General features: G+C 38.2%; 1 protein-coding gene across 1 annotated transcript in view; it reads left to right on the forward strand.

The window, feature by feature from the left end:
- CNTNAP5 (contactin associated protein like 5) overlaps nt 1–21,391 on the forward strand; it is an 885,765-nt gene that overhangs the window by 547,790 nt on the left and 316,584 nt on the right. The window contains exon 12 of the mRNA XM_030800870.1: nt 20,775–20,894. Coding sequence (XP_030656730.1) covers nt 20,775–20,894 — 120 coding nt within the window. The remainder of the gene's footprint in view (nt 1–20,774; nt 20,895–21,391) is intronic.

Consider the following 21,391-nt stretch of genomic DNA (forward strand, 5'->3'; position numbering starts at 1 on the left):
ATTTCCTTTCCTGTATATTTTGAGTTAGGAGAAAACCACAGGAAAGATACTTTTGGGGGGTTTGGAAGGGGGAAGGGAGGCTGCAGTCCTTATGTGTTTCACATCCACTTTTGCTGGCTTTTTGACTCATCTCACTGGTGAGGCAGTGGCTGGGCCTGGAACTGCTCCACCTTCCTCTGGATCCTGCCTCAGCATCTCTACCTTCTGGGTCAGGTGTGTGTGTTTAGCTCTGTGACAAAGCGCCCCAGCTTTTGCAGAATACTCACATCACCAAGGTCAATGACAACAGGAAATTCCATGGGTTGCAGTCTGTCTTCCTGGCTCCAGCATGTCCTCATGGGTTTCAATTTAACCTAGCTCCCGCACCTCACATCCACCTTTGCCTCTCCACTGTAGTCTCCAAACTCCAGCATCTGATGAGAAGACAACAGCTTTCCAGAGATCACTTCACCTGTTCCCACAATAGCATCAGGTCAAATCCTTATAACAAATACAGGTATGCCTCCAAACAGCCTACTTCTCTGACAGCCTACACACACCCGCCCTTACTGACACACACAGTTTACAAAATGCATAATGTTGTAAACACATTGCTAGGGTTTTCAAGAAGATTTTGAAGCTGCAGCTTCTGGAGCTTTAAAGTAAATTCATCTCTAGCCCAGAACTTTCTGCCTCGATTTTCTTGCTGGTGATCATGAAGTTTCATGACAATTAGTATTCTCTCATCACTGTGATGATGAGAAGGAACTTAACTATAAGCACGATCTAGTAGGAAGAATTACAACATGATTTGTCTTTAATCTGGAAAAGGGTATCTCATATTGCGTTAACATAAAATGTCCTGGGTAACAAAAGTAAATATCCTCTAAATGTAGCTCATGGCACGTTTGTTCATCTTTTCCTCAAACCTCGTGTGAACTGCACATGCTAAAGGACACAGATTTTTTGTTGTAAAATATCCTTCTCACAGCTTGAAAAATAGACATTCACCAATTCATACAGAAAGACCACTCTTTAATGGCATGCAAATGCAAAAATGTTTATTATATTACCACCATGGCCTCTGCACAAAGAATTCTGGACTCGTTAAAACAATGACAGTGAAATATAGACAAATAAATACTGTATAATTATTTCCAAGGATGCCTTCAAATAGCTTTCACTAGGATAGCCCTTATTACTCTGTCTAGTTGAAACCAGTTTTGAAAACTTATGACCACAATATAACTGTTTTATGCGTTTTTTGTTTTCGGCATTTAGAGGCGAAAGCATGGAGTATAGAGTCAAGAACCAACATCAGATTTACAGATAGAGCCCTTACTAATGGGGGTGGCTTTGGGGAAAGCTCTCACATTGTATAAGCTCATTTGCATTATCCATAAATAGGAATACTTGTTAGCAGGCTCTTTCCCCAGAAGGCTCCAGGAACTGCTAAAGTTTAGGGAGCAAGCATGTAGGCTAAGGTGGTAAATGACCCTAACATCTCAGTGGCTTAGCAAAGGAAAAGTTTCTGTTTTTCTCACTCACACTGCAGGATGGCTGGTACATGAAGCTGTACAGGGGCTCAATCAGCTTCTATCTTATCCCTCCATGTCCTTTGAGGTCCTTGGGAGGCTCTTTTCAGCTGATAGAGAAGAAAATGAGAATCACATGGGAAGTTCTAAGGGTTATGCCTGAAAGTGGGGCACACGTCTCACCCAATATTTACTTGAGCAACACTAAACTACCCTTAGTTCAGAAGCTTGCATACTATCCTGGCAAAACAGGGATGGGAGTGGAGAGAGGAATTCTGTTGAGGGGCATCAAGGTCTACCAGGGAGAATGGATGGATCCAGGAACAGAGATCAACTTGTAAATAGTTCTCTTTGGAATTTTAATGAGTCTAGGAGACAGGATCTGTTCAAAGTGTGGTTACATTCTTGGTCTTACAGGGAGGGGAAGAAAAAACAATTGTTCTTTATTGTGGGTCCAGACATTAGGCATATAAAGGAACTTCAGAGAACAACTTCATTCTGGCTTAGGGACAGTGGGTCAGAGAGACCTTGAAGCTTTTTTTTTTTTTTTTTTTTTTTTTTTTGAGTTCAGCATGTGGAAGAGTAACTTGGGGTATTGGTTTCTGAGCCCCAACCCTACAAATCTTCTGAAGCAGATCTTTTAGCATCCTTTAAAGCAAACAGAACCTTGGAACAATAATGAGGCCAGGTTTATAAAACTCATAAATAGCAAAGCCAGGATTTTAATTAAAACCTCCTTGGCTAAAACACTTCTCTCTTTTGTACTGCACACCACGAACTAAACTCTCCACAACAGTATCACTTGGTTGTGAGGTCAAGGCTTACAAATATGAAACAAAGTGTGAACCTCCTCTAACAGGATATGAATCTGCTTCTGAATATATGTTCCTGACCAGGAGCTATAAAGAAAGAGGACTGGAGAAGGTGGGTCTGGAATAAGCCTCAGGCAACTTCCTATGGCAGGACTTCTCATACATACTATTTAATACCTGGAGAAAAGAGGCAGGACTTCCTCACTTAGACTCCCTGCTCACTAGATGGAGATTTCAATACCAAAGCCAAGGATCAATGAATGAGCTGTGCTATCTTATCTTTAGAGATTATTTTCTAGTTGTATGACTCAACTGGCAATTTGTACTGATGATTTGATCTGTTCAAGTCCCCAAATCTTCTGAGTTATTGAGGCTTTGTTCCGTGTAATATAACAACAATGGCATGAGTCAGGGTCGCTGAGCCACTGTAAGCATGAGGACAGCTTAGCCACTATCCAGCGGAGCCAGGAGCCGGCACTGGCCTGCCTGCAGGACACATGATTTTACCTCTCTGAGCTTCAGGTTGGGTTGCTTTCCTGTTTTTGTTTTTAGCTTTTTTTGTATAAAATGATGAATAAAATAATATCCTCATCTTCAAATTCTTAAAAGTCATTTCTTATTTAAACTTTCACCTCTTTACCTTTTCAGCTTAGAGATAGGTATGGTGATGTGATCAAGTCAGAGGCCTCAGAGAAACACAAGAACAAATAATGTTATCTATGGGAAGGGTGTGTCAAGAGTTAAGTATCACAACAATCTAAAGGCTTTCTTTGCGGTGCATCAAGCTAGAAAGTTGCAATTGGGTGGATAGATCCTTCCAGGGCAACCTCCAACTGTGTTTGGAAAGCTAACTACAGGGAACACTTGAAAGTTTGTAAAGATTTCCCAGAGACTCTGATACTGAAATAAGTCTCGAATATCATATCCGATTTTTTATATTAAATGTACCTGGGTAAGATGCATGAGCTCCTACCTCTGTGAAGGGGAAAATACGCAGAGCAAAGCCTGGCCTGGGTTCAGATACCAGCTTCCTGCTGAATGGTGAGTGGACTTGGACAAGTCAGGGTCCTGTTCTGAGCCTCCTTTTACTTCCCCGTAAAAATGAGGCTCAACCCTGTTGTATGAGATTCCTGACGGTATGTGAGTCAGGCACTACAGGATCAAATGGTAACCACTAACACAAGTTGTTAACTATAGTATAAAATGCTAACTATTGTATCAGATGGTAGCTACTATGATTTTGTCTTTATTCCATGTGCTATAATTATCTGTTCCATGACCATCTCCCTATGCTGAATACATTTCTCCCCCTCATTATATACTGTATTGTGTAGCATCCTCCGTTTATTCTGAGTCTTTGGATAATTTGAAATGGATTACAATGACAGATGCATTTAAGGCTTAAATCTTACCATAGTATTGAATCAACTTGTAAACAATTTTTGCCCCAGAAGGAAGCAATATTTATATTTTTCTTTGATGTCTGATTGTTTCCATATGTTATACCCAGATATATGGAGTCCAAGATAAGGTATAGAACAGTTGTCTCCAAATTCTAGTGTGCATAAATATGTCCCTGTGCCAAACTTAGGTCTCTTTTTTAAAAGATCTCTTATTGCCTCTCTCTGGCTCAGATCTTTATTCTTCCTCAGGGGGATTGTTGCAATAGTCTCCTCATCTTATGCGGCCTCTGTATAGCTAGTTCCATTCTGGCTTCCAGAAAGGTCTCTCAGAAGGCCACGTCTTTATAAATCATCAGTGATGCTTGAATTCACAGTAATCAGCCTTCAAAAATTATTTCTGGAAAGACCTCAGGTGGTAAGATGATAAAATCATTAGTTGGAGCAGAATTATTGAATAAGTGAGTTGGGAAACATTCTTAACTTAAATAGTAACATGATGACTATTTCCCCTAAAAAAAAGTAAGATTACTAGGAAAAACAAGAGGAGAGAAGAAATATATATAGAAACTTAAGGTTCTGGGAAAAGGTAAACTTATTGTTTTGACTAGTGGTATGTTGATACATATTGGAAACTTGAGTTTTCAGCAATGGGTTTAAAAGTGTAAAAATTTCAGGCCTGTCACCATTTAATAAGTGTTAATTTTCAAAGTTTCCTTTCCCTTCCCTTTCTCTCTCTCACTCTTTCTTTCTTTCTTTTTTTCTTTCTTCCTTCCTTCCTTCCTCTCTCTCCCTTCCTTCCTTCTTCTCTCTCCCTTCCTTCTTTCCTTCCTTCTTTCTCTTTCCCTCCTTCCTTCTTTCTCCTTCCTTCCTTCTTCCTTCCCTCCTTCCTTTCTGTCCCTTCCTTCCTTCCTCCCTTCTTTCCTTCCTCCCTTCCTTCCTTCCTTCCTTCCTTCCTTCTCTCTCTTTCTTTCTTTCTTTCTTTCTTTCTTTCTTTCTTTCTTCTTTTCTTTCTTTCTTTCTTTCTTTCTTTCTTCTTCTTCTTCTTCTTTCTTTCTTTCTTTCTTTCTTCTTCTTTCTTTCTTTCTTTCTTTCTTTCTTTCTTTCTTTCTTTATTTCCTCTTTCTTTTTCCTTTCTTTCTACAATGCTTTTGAAATTTTAACTTGCAAAAGAATTACCTGACAATATTGCAAAACACAACTTCCAGATCCCTATCCCCAGAGATTCTGGTTTAATAGGTCAGGATGGGGCCCAAGAATTTGCATGCCTATCTTGAATATGAATATTTATATTCATATTTGCATGCCTATCAGAGTATGCCAATTGCTGTTGGTCTGAGGAACATACTCAGAGAACCAATGCTTTAGAAGGTGTGTGTGCCCACTGAGAAGGTTCAAGCCTGCCCATATCTTTACATACCGATGACTTTACTTCCAGGCATCTGATGGGCTAGACTCAATTCATCTTTGAATTACTGGGAAAGTTTATATTGAGCTTGCTTATGTATTTATATTTTAAATACAAACATTATTATTTTGTAAATCTCATAGATTAATGTATCAGATCATGGAGGGTCAGGATGACGTCAATGTAATGGGAGTGTTAGTCACAACAACGTTCTCTACTTATATTTAGCAACTGCTGCTACATTTTATCTTAAGTAAAAAGTGTGGTGGTTTTTAAGAAGAAAATGAAGTACAGACGTGGGCTTGGGTGGTGGTGATGCTGGAGGCAGGCACAGGGCTTTCTTTGCCTTTCTCACAGAGCCAGAGGTCATCTGGCTCATATGTTGCCCTAATCAGACACCACAGGCCAAATCAAGCAGACACCAGGCTCTGGTGCAGTGTGTCCCAGGAGCCTGAAACATCTTTTGGGACCTGTCTTACAACATAACATCCCATCCTTTAACTGTTTTTCAGGTTTATTGAGGCATATTTTATAGACCATACATTTCCCCTATTTAAAGTGCACAGGTTAGTGGTTTGTAGCATACTCACCTGGCTGTGCAAGCCTTCTTCACTATCTTAATTGTAGAACATTTCGATGCCCCAAAAAGTAACCCCTTACATGGTAAGTCATTCCTCATCTCCCCTCCTCCACCCCCAGCCCCTGCAGTCAGTAATGTACTTTCTGTCTCTATAGGCTTGCCTAATTTGGACATTTAACATAAATGGAATCATATAATCTATGCTCTCCTATGACTGGCTTCTTTCATTTAGCATGTTTTCATGATTTATCTGTGTTGTAGCATGTCTCATTCCTTTTCACTGCCTAGTAATATTTCATGGTATGGAAATACCACATTTGTTTATCCATTCATTGGTTGGTAGGCTTTTGGGTTGTTTCCACTTTTTGACTATTATGAATAATGGACATGCATATGTCAGCTTTTATTTGGGCACATGTGTTCATTCTCTTAAATATATACCTGCAAGTGAGATTGCTGACTTAACCTCCTGCCTCCTTTTTCAACTTTGTACCTTGACATAATTTATAGTAAACTTTGAACAAAAAAAAGCACCGTGAGGTTCTGTGTACCCCAGTTTCCCCTGTGCTAATATCTTACATATCTATGGTATGATATTTAAAAGGAAATTGATGTTGGTATACTATATGGAGCTTACTCAGATTGTACCCTTTTTACATGAGCTCAGTTGTGTGTGTGTTTAGTTCCATGGAATTTTAACCACATGTAGACTTGCACAATCACCGCCATGATCAAGATGCGGAATAGTTTCATCATGAGGAATCCTCCTGCTATCCTTGCTGTGGTTTGAATGTGTTCCCCAAAGTTCACATGTTGAAAACTTAATGCTTAATGCAACAGTGTTGGGAGGTGGGACTTTTAAGAGGTGATTAGGCCATGAGTGCTCTGACTTCATGAATGGGTTAATGCTGTTATTGTGGGAGTAGGTTAGTTACTATGTTTCTCATCAAAGGATGAGTTTTCCCCTTCCTCTCTCTCTCTATCTCTCCCTGCCATTCCACCTTCTACCAAGGGATGATATAGGAAGAAGTTCCTCACTAGATGCAGTCCCCTGGACCTTGGACTTGCAAGCCTCTAGAACCATAAAAAATAAAACTTTGTACTTTATAAATTACTATTTATAAATGTACTTTATAAATTACTATTTATAAATGTACTTTATAAATTACTATTTATAAATGTACTTTATAAATTACTATTTATAAATGTACTTTATAAATTACTATTTATTTACTCTATTATAGCAGACAGCAAACTAAGACAATCCTGTTATGGCCACACCTGCACTCTCTTATCTCCATTTCTAAGCCATAGCAACCACTAATCTGGTTCCATCTTTACTAACCTCCTTTTAGGTAATGAAAATGTTACAGAACCTATGTCTATTTTCAGCCTGTACCAGCTATGTGCAGACTGGGACCCCAAAAGATCTATTTTCTAATTTAATCCCCTGACACATTGTTTGAACTAATTTCAGCACTCCCATTAGTTTTAACATATTTATTATTCTTTTCTTCAATGAAATAAGGCCAAGGCAAAGTCCCACAAACCTATACTGCACAAGGGGTTTGATAAACTTAATTAAATAAATGGCTGCTAAATGCAAAATGCTTCACAAGCATTTACTTAATTACTAGAATTAATTTGATCCTATTGATGTCTGTAGGCTGTGCATGGAGATCTGTAACTAAATATGCAATCATGTGGTAAATATTATATTGCTGGGGACATAGGAACAAAGGAAGAAACAGGACTGATACATTTTTAAGGCCTTAAGAATACGTACTAAGCTTCTTGTCTATTTCTATAGTTTTACAATAGGAATATAAATGGCAGTGCAGAAACACTACAGCTCTGACCTTGATACTTGAAAAGGTGAGGTCTAAATAAAACTATTTTGCTGTCTGAATACTATCATTATTTTTAATGAGAGTGGGCATCACAAGGACATTTCAAATTGTACCTTAGGCAATAAATTAGCTGCCAGAACTATATTCAGACTATTTTCTTCAAAAATGAAAACACTGATCCATCTGCTCTGTCCAGCTACATTATACATCTGTTCACATTAATATAAAAATCTATTCTGAAGAGGCTTAATATGTCTATCGTTGACCTTTTCATTGAAGAGCACATATCTTTGTGAGTACCCCTAATATCAGACCTTCAAATGCAACAATAGGTTTACTAGTTACTATCTTTTCTAATGGAGACAAATCTTGTTACTGATAATGTTTACTTTGCTTTTCCTTCACACTCCCATCTTCTTTCCAACAGAAAATGTGATGATTTCCTCAAAGATGACCTTCAATGCTAATTTAGAGCTTGTGTAAGATGTAGCAAGTCATTGCATATACAGTGGATGGTAATCTCTGTCTTGAGCTCTACTAGGTATTGCAGAGAACAAAGATATTGCCATAGAATTTTTAAGTTTAGCTCAATTTAACCTTTGCCAAAGGTTAAACGGGGACATTCAACTAATATTAATTAAATGTATATCTTTTAAATTTAGAAAACATCTCTGCCCTCTAGAAATATTTGGTCTAACAAGAGAGATCAAAATGCTAATCCAAGGATTTCCATACATAGCGGTGGAGAAAGAGAGAGGAAGGCTACCTAACTCAGACTGATGATATGGAAAGGCTTTCTGGAGGAATGAAGCCTGGGATTTAGTCTTGATGAACATACATATTACACCAATACGTCACCATGTTGCACCCTTGTTGCACTGTTGCTGTTCTATACTGAGAAGGAGCCATCCTGTACTCATATAGTGAACAACCTACTCATATTTTAAAGCTGACCTTAATGGTGGGAACATTTATGGTGTCTTCTCTATCTCTGCAGAAAAGATAACTTTATAATTACAAGCCATTCAAAAAATGTTTGTTTATGGAACAATGTAAAACCAGCAAAATAAGTCTTCTTCAAACAAGTCTTGCTTTTATTCTTATTCCTTCTTCCTCTTCCTTTCCATTCTGTATACATAACCTTTATAAAAATGCTGTTTTCTTAAAAAAGATGAGCAAATACAAAGAAGTTCATACCCCCATTTATTAGATAAACATTAGCATATTATACATGCATTGTCTGTGCTTTTCTCTCACAGCTATATAATCAGAAGCTCAGCTTGTAGTGTTACGTGTGGGGATGCTTCGTTCCTGTTCAAAGCTGAACTGTATTCTGTGAGTGCAACATAGTTTATTCAACTAGTCCTCAATTGATGAACACTGAGGATGATTTCTGTCTTTTGCAAGCACAAATAGTGTTTTTAAAAAAATATGGAAACATCTTTTTTCCCCCATTTTTTACCAGTGTTTCTTGGAGCAGATCACTAGACATGGTGTTTATGGGTCAAAGTCTAAATGTATCTGTAATTTTGCTAGATATTGCTAAATTCCACATTTAGGATTTGTATGATTTTCGCGTTCCCTCTCAGCCACATATATATATGTATATGTGTGTATATATATATATATATATCAAAATAAAAAGGCAAATGGAGAAATATATATATATACATATAATTAGCAATGATCCAATATATTATATGTGCTCATGATATGAGTGAACACTCATAGAAAAATAAATGCAAATAAATCTAAAACACATAAAAATATGTCTGACCTTGCTTATAGGAAAAAAAAATGCTAATGAAAATGACATTGAAATCCAATTTTTCACATATCAAATTAGCAATGATCCAAAAGATTGACAATACTCCACTGCTAAGCCTGCTAGGGAAAAGGCCTTTCCCCTATAATATAACTAATATTCTCATTTTCATAGCACTTATTTTTCTATAAGTAACATCAGACATCTTTTATGTGTTTTAGGTTTATTTGCATTTATTTTTCTATGAGTCTCCACTCATATCATCAGCATATATTCCTATAGGCTGTTACCTATTTTGTCTTTATTTTTAACTTGTAAAAGTATATTAGAAATGTTAGTGCTTTGTGATGCAAATTGTAATTTTTCCCAGTTTGTCCATTTGCCCTTTTTTTGTTTGTTGTATCTTTTGCCATTCAAAAATTGGTTTATTTTTTAAAATTTATTTTGAATATTAGGAAATTTATCTATATTTTTGTTTATTGCTTCTGGATTTTGAATCAATGTTAGTAATACTTTTGCTGCTTCTAATTTACATAGAAATTCAGCCTTGTTTTTCTCTAGTACATGTATGTATTCTATTTTTCAATATTTAAATCTCTGATTCAGTTAAAATTTGATCCTGGTTTTCAGTATGAGGAGTGGATTTAATTTCATCTTTTTCCATATAGTTTTCCAATTATCTCAATACCACATGTAATTTTTTTTTGTTTTCTACTGATTTGAGTTGCCTTTATCAACAAGTATCTATAGTTGTGAATTATATATTTAAATATTTAGTTAAATTATTAAATATTGAACCTCTCTTGATTTTTTGGATTAAACATTCCCTTGGCCATTATGTAATTTTAAAATATGTTATTTAGCTCTGTTTGCTGATCCTGTATTTAAAATTTTGTGATTGATATTCATGAGTGATTCTATAATTTTGTTTTTCTTTCTTTATGATGTTTGTCAGGTTAAGGATCTGCTTTGCATTTACTTTACATAACAAATGTGAAAGATGGGAAGATATCTTTCTTTTTCTGTTCTTTGGAGAAGTAGAAGTACCAGTGAGATGATTTGTTCTTTAAAAGGTTCATTTGAGAAACCATTTAATCTCACAATATTACAATCTTACTGTATTATCTGAGGGAGTTTTTTCAGTTTTTTTTTGGAGATGAAGTATTACTCTGTGACCCAGGCTGGAATGCAATGGCAAAAATGTGGCTTATTGTAGCCTCAAACTCATGGGTTGGGGCAGCTCTTTAAATACTTTTTCAATTTTTTTATAGGAACAGGTCAATTTAAATTTTGTGTCTAGATTGAGGTTAATTTTGGTAAGTTTAAGACGCTGAATTACTTGAGATTTAGAATCATGTCTTTTTTTTGTTGCATGTAATTTTCTCAGAGCTTACCTTAGAGTTAGTGAAAAACAAGTGCATTCTCAATAAACGTGTGTGGAGTATTTGTTTCATAATGCATTAGGCAAGCAGTGTAGGCCGAATGATTTAGTAAACAAAAGTGTATGCTTGTACTTCCTGAAACAGTTGGTGAATTGCACGTGTGTGTTTAACTTTGCTTCCTTACACTCCTCATGAAGAATAGTAAATTATTATTATTTTTTTAAATGGTTCTGTAAGTCAGCAGCGAATCAGAGGAACTCTTCGCCTTTTACCATCTCCAAAACAGCAACTTCAGTGATGGGGTGCTCATAGGAGACTGAAAATTCACCTGGCTAGAAATTAGGGAAGCTGAAGGAGAAGGTAGACCGTCTGGAGCAGCACACTAGTAACATGTATCAGTAGATGAGCCCATCTGGCTGCCACACACTAGTAACATGTATCAGTAGATGAGCAGTGATGTGTGTGATCTACAGTAGCACCTCATGCCCATCATTGACCTTACACGCATGGAATCAATGTCTGTGCTATGCTCTTGCACCTGCTGCATCTCGTGTAAAATGTCTGTTGTGGGATATGCTGACCAGAACTATGCAAGGAAAGGAATTCTGGTAAATGTAGTTCCAGTTTGGCTTAAATTGACGCAACTCAAATCCACCACAATGGCATGACAAAAGGAGACAAATACAGGGGCACGCACACAAACACCCCCCCAAAAAACAACAACAATACTCAGAGAGAGAAAGAGAGAAGCAAAAATCACAGGAGAAAAGGGCAAGAAAATGTTGAAAGCAGAAAGTGAGTAGATGAATAGGAACAGGTAACAGATTAACGTAATTAAAATGCTGAATCTTAATTTACATGCAGTGAAATCCAAGAAACAAACAAATCCACATTACAAAATCCCCCAAAGGCACAGAAGTAGGAATCATCAGCCACCTTTGCAAGTGAACGTGAAGGTAAGATAAACATAGGAAGAGTAAATCTACATCTGTGTAAGAAGTAGTTAGATTATCAATCCTCTTTCCAATCGTGGACACTTGGTGATTGCTCCTTCGCCACTGAGAGAGAAGACTGGAAGTTTTTCTTTTGGAGAAAGCACAATTCTTGAAACTGAGAGAAAACATGTATGGTTGAAGAAGGTTGTACCATATTGAAAATGGGGTAACATATGAAAACATTTATATAGAAAGAATGCTAAGACCTGGCCTTCTTCTCTTCAGCTCCGAGATATTCAGCAGCCAGGCATACATCCTCTAAATCATAGACTCTAACAAGAGCAAGAGAAAGACAAAAGACACTCACATGAGCATTTCTCACAAAATTCTTCAGCCAGAGAAGCCTACATTAAAGTCCTTGGAAGGCAAACCACAGACATTTGTTCACAAATACCAAGTAGTATTTCAGGGCCCACTATCAAATACGAGAGAACATCCCAGAAAGCACTATCACATGAAATATAAGATAGAGACCAAAACAAAACACACAACAATTAAAGCAACTAACCAAACAAGCACAGCTTAAAGGGAACAGCCTATGTGGAGCGAAGAAAGGATCAAAGGCACTATAATAGGATTAATATTCTCAGAGACATGAATGAAGTATTGCATCAATGGGTCAAGAATCACGTACTATTAGCGAAATTAATATTTAAAGGAAAAAAAACAACCTTCTATAATTTTAAAAAGCTACAACTGAAATAGCTTAAAACGGAAACAACCCAAATGTTCTTCAATGGATTATTAAACTGTAGTATGTCCCTGTTATGAAATATTACTCAGCAGTGAAACTGGAATTGACAACTGATACATCACAAAGCTTGAATGGATCTCAAGGGAATTATGTTTAGTGAAAAAGGTCAGTTTTAAAAGGAATATCCAGCTTGAGGGTGAGGAGATGCTTTGGGGAGACAACTATAACCAGATGGGTAGCTCAATATCCCATACTACAGCAAGTCAGAAGAATCCAGAATATACGTTTTATTTTCAAAGACATTTTCAAACATATGAAAAAGACAAAATTGGCCAGGCGTGGTGGCTCACACCTGTAATCCCAGCACTTTGGGAGGCCGAGACAGGTGGATCACAAGGTCAAGAGTTCGAGACCAGCCTGGCCAACATGGTGAAACCCCATCTATATGAAAAATACAAAAAATAGCTGGGCATACTGGCATGTGCCTGTAATCCCAGCTACTCAGGAGGCTGAGGCAGGAGAATAGCTTGAACCAGGGAGTTGGAGGTTGTAGTGAGCCAAGATCATGTCACTGCACTCCAGCCTGGCGACAGAGCAAGACTCCACCAAAAACAACAACAACAACAAAAAAACAGTATCATGTAATTGTCCCACATGTATCCTTCATCCTTCATTCAGGCTCAACAGTTATCAATATTCTCCCATTTTTTTTCTACTATCCCCTCCTCACTTGTTTGATGCAACATCTTATTTATTTGTTTGTTTGTTTATTTTTAAAACTGAGACAGGGTCTTGCTCTGTCACCCAGGCTGGAGTGCAGTGGCTTAATCATAGCTCACTGCAGCCTCAAACTCTTGGGCTCAAGCTATCCTTCTGCTTCAGCCTCCTGGGTAGCTGAGGCTATAGGCACAAGCTACCACACCCAGCTAATTTTAAATTTTTTGTAAAAACAGGGATCTAACTATGTTGCTCAGGTTGGTCTCGAGCTCTCAGCCTCAAGTGATTGTCCACCTCAGCCTCCCAAAATGTTGGAATTACAGGTGTGAACCACTGTGCACAGCTGATGGAGCATTTTAGAAACAAATTGTGGACATATAATTTTACTACAACTACAGTATTTGTAGTGAACAACTCTCTAACACAGGACAACTCATCTTTTAAAACGTAATCACACTGCCATTATTGTACCTATCAAAATTAAAAATATTTAATATAATCTGTTATAAAATCTGATCTATAATTTTTGTGGTTATCTTAAAACATCTTCCCTCTCTCCCTTCCTCCCTCCCTTCTTTCCCTCCCTCCTTCCTTCCTTCCTTCCTTCCTTCCTTCCTTCCTTCCTTCCTTCCTTCCTTCCTTCCTTCCTTTCTTTCTCATCTTTTCTTTAATGTGTTTGAATTAGGGTCTAAACAAGATCTAAGCGTAGTGTTTGACTGACTGATACATCTTTTGCATTTCAACTCCATTTTTGCCATTTTTGTTGAGGAAACTAAGTCAAACATTCCCGTATTCTAGATTTAACTAACTGCATTCTTACAGTGTGGCTGGGCATGTTGGCCTCTTTCTGAAAATTGGTGCTTAGATCTTGGGGCTTGAATACATTTAGCTTCAATTTTTGGCAAGAATGTGTTTTAGATGGTGTTACATATGTCTTATTGTGCCACATTAGAGGCACCCTGATAATCACTTTTCATGACATTAAGATTGACCCATGAGTTCAGGTGTTAATTGAATCCACCGACTAAAGTATCCCATTAATGTTTCAACTAATGGTTTGGCAGTCCTTGATGATCATTGTTTAATCCCTTATCTCACTGGACATTACTAAAGGATGATTTTCAAATTCTATTATTCTTTTGCAGATTCTGGTTTGGTTATTCTCTAAAGATTTTTTTCATGGACTGTTAAGTTGCATTCAAATACATTTATACAAGAAAGACAGGATATGATCTCTATTCTTTCTAATATTCAGAACATGACTTCATTCTCTATTAAACTTCAGAGGGGACCAATGGACTTGAGTACAGAGACAAGATAGATGCTAGGTAGGTAGATAGATAGATAGATAAATACATACATACATACATACATATATACATATATACCTACATACATACATGCATACATATATAAATTGATTGATGGATAGATAGAAACTAATAAATTGTATATATTTAACAATCAAAGTGACTATTATTTTTTATGCCCAAATTGTCCCATCAAACTAACTCCTGGGCTGTTTTGAGATAATTCCAGTCTTTAATAAAAGTCTTGTTTTTAGGCAAAACAAGACATTCCACTTTCATTCTGTACTTTTCATGGTCCCAAAATTGACTCAGTAAAATCTTTTTTCCTTTTATGCATTAACTTTTATTTAAAGACAACACTCTGTGCATTAGGTTGCTTCCTGCACTTCCAGCGGTCCAAATGTGAAAATGCATCATTTTTTAAAAGCATTAAATTATGAGCTTAAGCTTATTACCAACTCCATGATATATTGCAGAATTTTATCTAATGTTTGCATTTTATATTTTATCTTTTATGATAAGTAATTTAGTTTCTGTTGATAAGATAATTATTAGCTTTTTCTTGCTATGTTTAATAGTTTCATACTATAATAGCAATATTGTTTAAAATGAGATTATTAAATGTATTTCTATATTTTAAATTTTTTTGGTAGGATACATCCTACTAGTCAAACTACTGTTTCAATATCAAATATGTTTAAATCTATACATTCAAAATAATACTAAAAATATTTTCATTGGTTACTTTGGGGCACCCTAGGGAAACATTTCAGCATTTCGAAAGGGAAAGCATCAACAATGTAACTCACTTTTCCCAAATAATCTTGTAGTTTAGGGAAATCAAATAATTGATGAGGGATGTTTCAGTTTTGTAAAGCATTCCCATTAATAAATCAGGAAGGGATGATAGCATTAGATTAACCACCTACCAGCTGGTTTGTCTTTGGGCAAAGTACTTACACTTTATGAACTCATTTACAGTGTCCATAAATGGCAATGCTGTTATCAGGCTTTGCCCTCAGAGATCTCCCAGTTACTGAGCCAGCATTTAAGTAACAAGTATATCAATAACAGTAGGTTAACTAAGGTAGTAAATGACCCCAAGATCTCAATGACTTAGTGAAATAAACATTTATTTTATGTTCACATCCCATGCAGTGTGACCTGTTCAATGAAGTCAAATAATGATAAAATCCATGTCTACCCTATTGATCCATTTCATTTAGCTTCTTGGGATTTTTTCTGAGAATTTTGGATGGCTCACTGATTTGCCTTGGGCAATGGGGCATCAGCAAACATCATGCAAGCAGAGACTTGACAAGTACTTGGTTTCTTGCTGTTCTGGGAGGCTGTACTATGTAAACTCCCCTGCTAGAGTGTGAGAGGCCACGTGGGCTGAAGCAAAGAACTACAGCTTACCACCACCCAGCCCGGCTGACCCAACAGCTGACTGCATGAACTGCCCAGCTAATCCCAGACTAAATGGCTGGCCTGCAGAATCATGGCTTAGTCATGATTTAAAGTCAAATTTGGAGTTTTATGTGTGTTTGTTTTTATACAGCAAAAGAACTGATGCACTGAGGATATAAATGATGGAAGATTAGCAATATACTGGGAGTTGCTGAAGCTGGTTGTGATGCTAGCAGGATCCTCTCTGTGCTCATTGTGTTTGAAAGTTTCTGCAATGAGACAGTTAAAAAGAAAATATTAAATTTCAATATTGCTTTAAATAATTCCTGGTTAAATTCATTCATTTTCATTTTCTTTCAATGTTTAAGAACTGTTATTCTAGGCCGAGTGTGGTGGCTCACGCCTGTAATCCCAGCACTTTGGAAGGCTGAGGAGGGTGGATCACAAGGTCAGGAGTTTGAGACCAGCCTGACTAACATGGTGAAACCCTGTCTCTACAAAAGACAGAAAAATTAGCCCGGTATGGTGGCACGTGCCTGTAGTCCTAACTACTCGGGAGGCTGAGGCAGGAGAATTGCTTGGACCTGGTGGAGGTTGCAATGAGGCAAGAGCATGCCACTGCATTCCAGCCTGGGTGACAGAGCAAGACTCTGTCAAAAAAAAAAAAAAAAAAGAAGGAAAGAAAGAAAGAATTATTATATTTAACTTTTAAAAATCATTGAAAATAGTTTTATGGTTTCAAAATTTAAAATGTAAGACATTCAGAAATGTCTCACTTTCATCTCTGTCCCCTCCCACATTTTTCCTCTCTCTCCATAGTTATCCTCTTATGTTAATTCTTACCTAAATATTTTGGTAGATATTTTAGATAGTTGTTAGTAAATTTGAAGTTAAATTAGCAATTTATATGTAGAAAACTAGGCAAATGAGAAAATATGACAATTTTAAATTTCAAGAAAAACTAAATTTTGTTCAGAAAAGAAAAACTAACCACATTATAATATGTAGTTAATCTATGAATAGCATTTACAATGTCGTATCACCAAAAGTAATCATTGATCTAACTAAAATTATTATACAACTAGATTAGATAGATGGGGGAATGGAAAGTTGTTTTTTCGGGGATGGGGGGATAAAAAGGGCTAAGTTCTCACTTTCCAACTGTTAAATAAACAGATAAGTTGTAAAAGTAAAAAAAAAATTAAGAAGTAACAATATAGACATGCTATTTAGTCATTCTAGTCAATAACAGAAAAATGAACTAAGAATGAAAAGTTATTTCCGTGCAGAAGGGAAGTTGGAGCTACTGATCTTTTATAACAAGGCTTGTGGTTTATGATGAAAATTGAAACAAAAATCAGGTATACAAAAACTGCATTAGTCCATTTTCACACTGCTGATAAAAACATACCTGAGACTGGGCAATTTACAAAAGAAAGAGGTTTAATTGGACTCACAGTTTCCCGTGGCTGGGAAAACCTCACAATCATGACAGAAGGCAAGGAGAAACAAGTCACATCTTATGTGGATGGCAGCAGGCAAAGAAAAAAGAGCTTGTGCAGGGAAACTCTCCCTTTTAAAAACGATCGGATCTCTTGAGTCTCATTAACTATCATGAGAGCAGCTCAGGAAAGACCTGCCCCCTAATTCAATTACCTCCCACCACGTTCCTCCCACAACACATGGGAATTGTGGGAGTTACAATTCAAGATGAGATTTGGGTGGCGACACAGCCAAACCATATTAAAAACTCATTAAAAAAAAAAAAGGAGAGGCAACAAGTCATGAAACAATACTACTACTATTAATAATATAGGCTCAGCCGGGCGCGGTGGCTCACACTTGTAATCCCAGCACTTTGGGAGGCCGAGGCAGGCGGATCACGAGGTCAGGAGATGGAGACCACGGTGAAACCCCGTCTCTACTAAAAAATACAAAAAAAAATTAGCCGGGCGTGGTGGCGGGCGCCTGTAGTCCCAGCTACTCGGAGAGGCTGAGGCAGGAGAATGGCGTGAACCCGGGAGGCGGAGCTTGCAGTGAGCCGAGATTGCGCCACTGCACTCCAGCCTGGGTGACAGAGCAAGACTCCGTCTCAAAAAAATAAAATAAAATAAAATAATAATAATAATAATAATAATAATAATATAGGCTCATATTAATCAAGCACTTTCTATGTGCCATATGTGGATGACGTCTTTGAATCCTTCCTACAACAGTATGAGGGAGGCTCTTTTTGAGTTACTGTAGTCTAATGAGACAATTTATGCTTTGAGAGTTGATTAGCTACCTATTGTAATGAAGGATTCTAAAACAACACCTGGAAACAACAGACATGATCATCTCGGAGTGTCTCTGGGTCCATAAGCAGCTTAGCTAGGTGGTTCTGGCTCAGTCTCTCATGCAGCTGCAATAAAGATGTCCACAAGGCTGCCTTCATTTTAAGGCTTGATGTGGGGATCTTGCTTTGGTGCCCATTCCCAGGGCATGCTTCCGAAACTTCCAGGCTTACTCCTGTGGGCCTCTTGCAAGGGCTGCCTTGTTACATGGGAGTTGGCTTCTACCACAGTGAGTGATCTAGAACACCCAAGATGGAAGTCACTGTTTTTTATAATCTAATCTTGGAAATGATATCTACCACACTATCATATTCTATTTGTTAGAGCAAGCCAATAAGTCCAGCCCACTTGGAGGGAGGACATGATTTTGTCAGCAGAACATGAATCCCAGGAAGTATCTGTCCATCACGGGAATTACCTTAGAAGTTGCCTAGCACAGGTGGGGTAGCTTGTCCATGCTTCCACAGGGAGAGAGGCGTAGCCCTGCCAGGCAAAACCACCCATTCTGATTCCAAGGTTTATGTTCTTAACTACTATGCAACTGCTCACATGCTGTAGGGTGGTGTTTACCTTTTGTGGGACAACAGCGACTCCTTCCACATAGCTGTCATCCTGGGAATGTGGGAGTGGTTGGGAGGTCAACATAGACAAGAGCTGATCTTCACCTTTGTGACAAACACCCAAGGGCATTATCAGGTTTAGGCAAACAAAAATAATCTGTACGTTATGCTCACAATGTGGGGCACAGATTGTGGCACTCCCACATACCTCCTGCTGCGGAAAGTTTGCAGGAATGCAAGAGAGAATGCCATGAGAACAAGGATAACCTTGAGTTCACTCTAATTTATAAAAAGTCAAACCCTCTCAGGCTTCGTAACTTTTCTGGTAATAAATTATTTGAGGCACCCCTCACATTTGATCCTGACAAACTGCAGCTTCCTATTCCTGGGATGGGACATTAGTCACAAGGGGCAGGAGTTGGCTAGGAGAGGAGTTGGTACTATATCTTGAAAGCTGTTGGGAGCCACTGAAGTGTTTAAAGCATCATAGGGTGACATGATTGGAGATGTACCTGCTGCTCTGAGCTGCAGCATTTTGTCTGAAGCATCAGACAAGATTCAATATTCTCATGTATGAGACAGCAGATGTCTCCTTTGTACCCCAACAGATTTATTCATGTTAGCCTAATAAAATTTATATATTTCCCAAACCTGCAGATTGGTCAAAGCTCCCTATCTCAGGACACCTGAACCTGCCTCTATCTGAGCATGCAGACTTTTGCGGCTGCCAACCAAGCTGTGAGCTTTCTGGGGTAGAGATTTATTGCTTCCTCCATGGTTCCATCCTCTGGTGGCAACCTCATCTGTTGACATGTATTAGGAACTCAGTAAATGCTTATTAAGTCAAAATAAGCTGAACTTCGTTGTGCACTTACTACATGTTATGTACTATACTTAGTACTAGGTACATAAAAATAAGATAGTCTGGGCCAGGCGCAGTGGCTCACACATATATTCCCAGGAATTTGAGAGGCTGAGGTGGGTGGGTCACGAGGTCAGGAGTTCGAGACCACCCTGATCAATATGGTTCAACCCCGTATCTACTAAAAATATAAAAATTAGCTGGGCATGGTGGCACGTGCCTGTAATCCCAGCTACTCAGGAGGCTGAGGCAGGAGAATCTCTTGAACCCGGGAGGCAGAGTTTGCAGTGAGCCAAGATCAAGCCACGGCACTCCAGCCTGGGCGACAGAGTGCACCCCACCTCAAGAAACAAAAAGAAAAAGTATTTTATTAGTAAAAAGCCATACTGTATGTAAGCATTTATTTTTTTAATTCATGAGTCAAATATTAGCTCAGGCCCTTCTGTGATTGTTGCACTCTGCCAAATGCTGCGGCACAACATCAGATGACACGTGAGCACTACTCTTACAGGTTCTGTAACCCATTTAAAGAGACACAATGGTATTTGGATGATCCACGCTCAGTATACAGTAGGAGCAAGGAGGAAGGTCATAGAGATAAGCAAAGAGGAGGGCCATGTAAGAGGTGAGGGGCCACATTTTGAGAGGCATTACCTCTGCACTAATTTTAAAAGAATGAATGAATTTAAATAAATGGAAAATAAGGCTGGGCCTGGCGGATCATGCCTGTAATCCCAGCAGCTTGAGAGACTGAGGCAGGAGAATCGGTTGAGGCTAGGAGTTCAAGACCAGCCTGGATAACAGAGTGGGACTCCATCTCTATAAAAATTTTTTCAAAAAATTAGTCAGGTTGGTGGCTGACACCTATACAGGAGACTGAGGTGGGAGATCACTTGAGCCTGAGAGTTTGAGGCTGCAACGTGCCATGAGCCATGATGGCGCTACTGCAGTCTAAAAAAAAAAATAATAAAAAGAGAGAGAGAGAGATGAATGGAAAATCTGAATGTCAAACATCAGTATCAAGATACTGGTACTGTGTGTTAAGGCTTGGGGAAAAAGTCAAGGATATAGAAGGGAAATGAATACACATAGAGCAAATCTAAGTAGGAGTTACTGATTCCTGCAAAGGGATATGCAGAGCCAAGCAAAGTTTTCTCTCCGCTGCCTTTGTCTTTCCAGCCATCTACGAGCAATCCTGTGAGGTGTACAGGCACCAGGGGAATACAGCCGGCTTCTTCTACATCGACTCGGATGGCAGCGGCCCACTGGGACCTCTCCAGGTGTACTGCAATATCACTGGTAAGGGTGCAGTAGCCCTACTCACACTTAACCACCCCACTTCATGGAAGGAAGCAAAAAGAAATTCACTGGAGGGGGATATCTATGTGAATAAAAATTTGAAAGACCAACTGGTCTCCTTTGGGGAGGAAATGGTATTCTGGTGAGTAATGCAAATTTGCAGCTAGGTTAATTTTCATGAGACAGAAAAAAGGAAACTTGTTAATGGTCTTGATACTGTTTCACTGAAGCAAGAATTAATTATCAGTGGTTTTCTTTAGGGCCTCCAAGGGCATTTTCTCTCTTGAAACTCAAAAACAGAAAGAAAAGGTAAACAAGCAAACAAACAAACAAAACTCCAAATCAATGGGAAGCCCTGACTCAGGAAACTGGAAAGCTTGATTCCAGTCTGGCCCCAAGGAATGCATGATCCTTAGGTGAATACTATAGTCTCTCCGAGCTTTATCAGTGAGATGGGAATAATAGTGCCTACCCCAGAGCTGTGAGGATTAGATACA

The sequence above is a fragment of the Nomascus leucogenys genome, chromosome 20, assembly GCF_006542625.1.
Source record: "Nomascus leucogenys isolate Asia chromosome 20, Asia_NLE_v1, whole genome shotgun sequence".
Lineage (NCBI taxonomy): Eukaryota > Metazoa > Chordata > Mammalia > Primates > Hylobatidae > Nomascus > Nomascus leucogenys.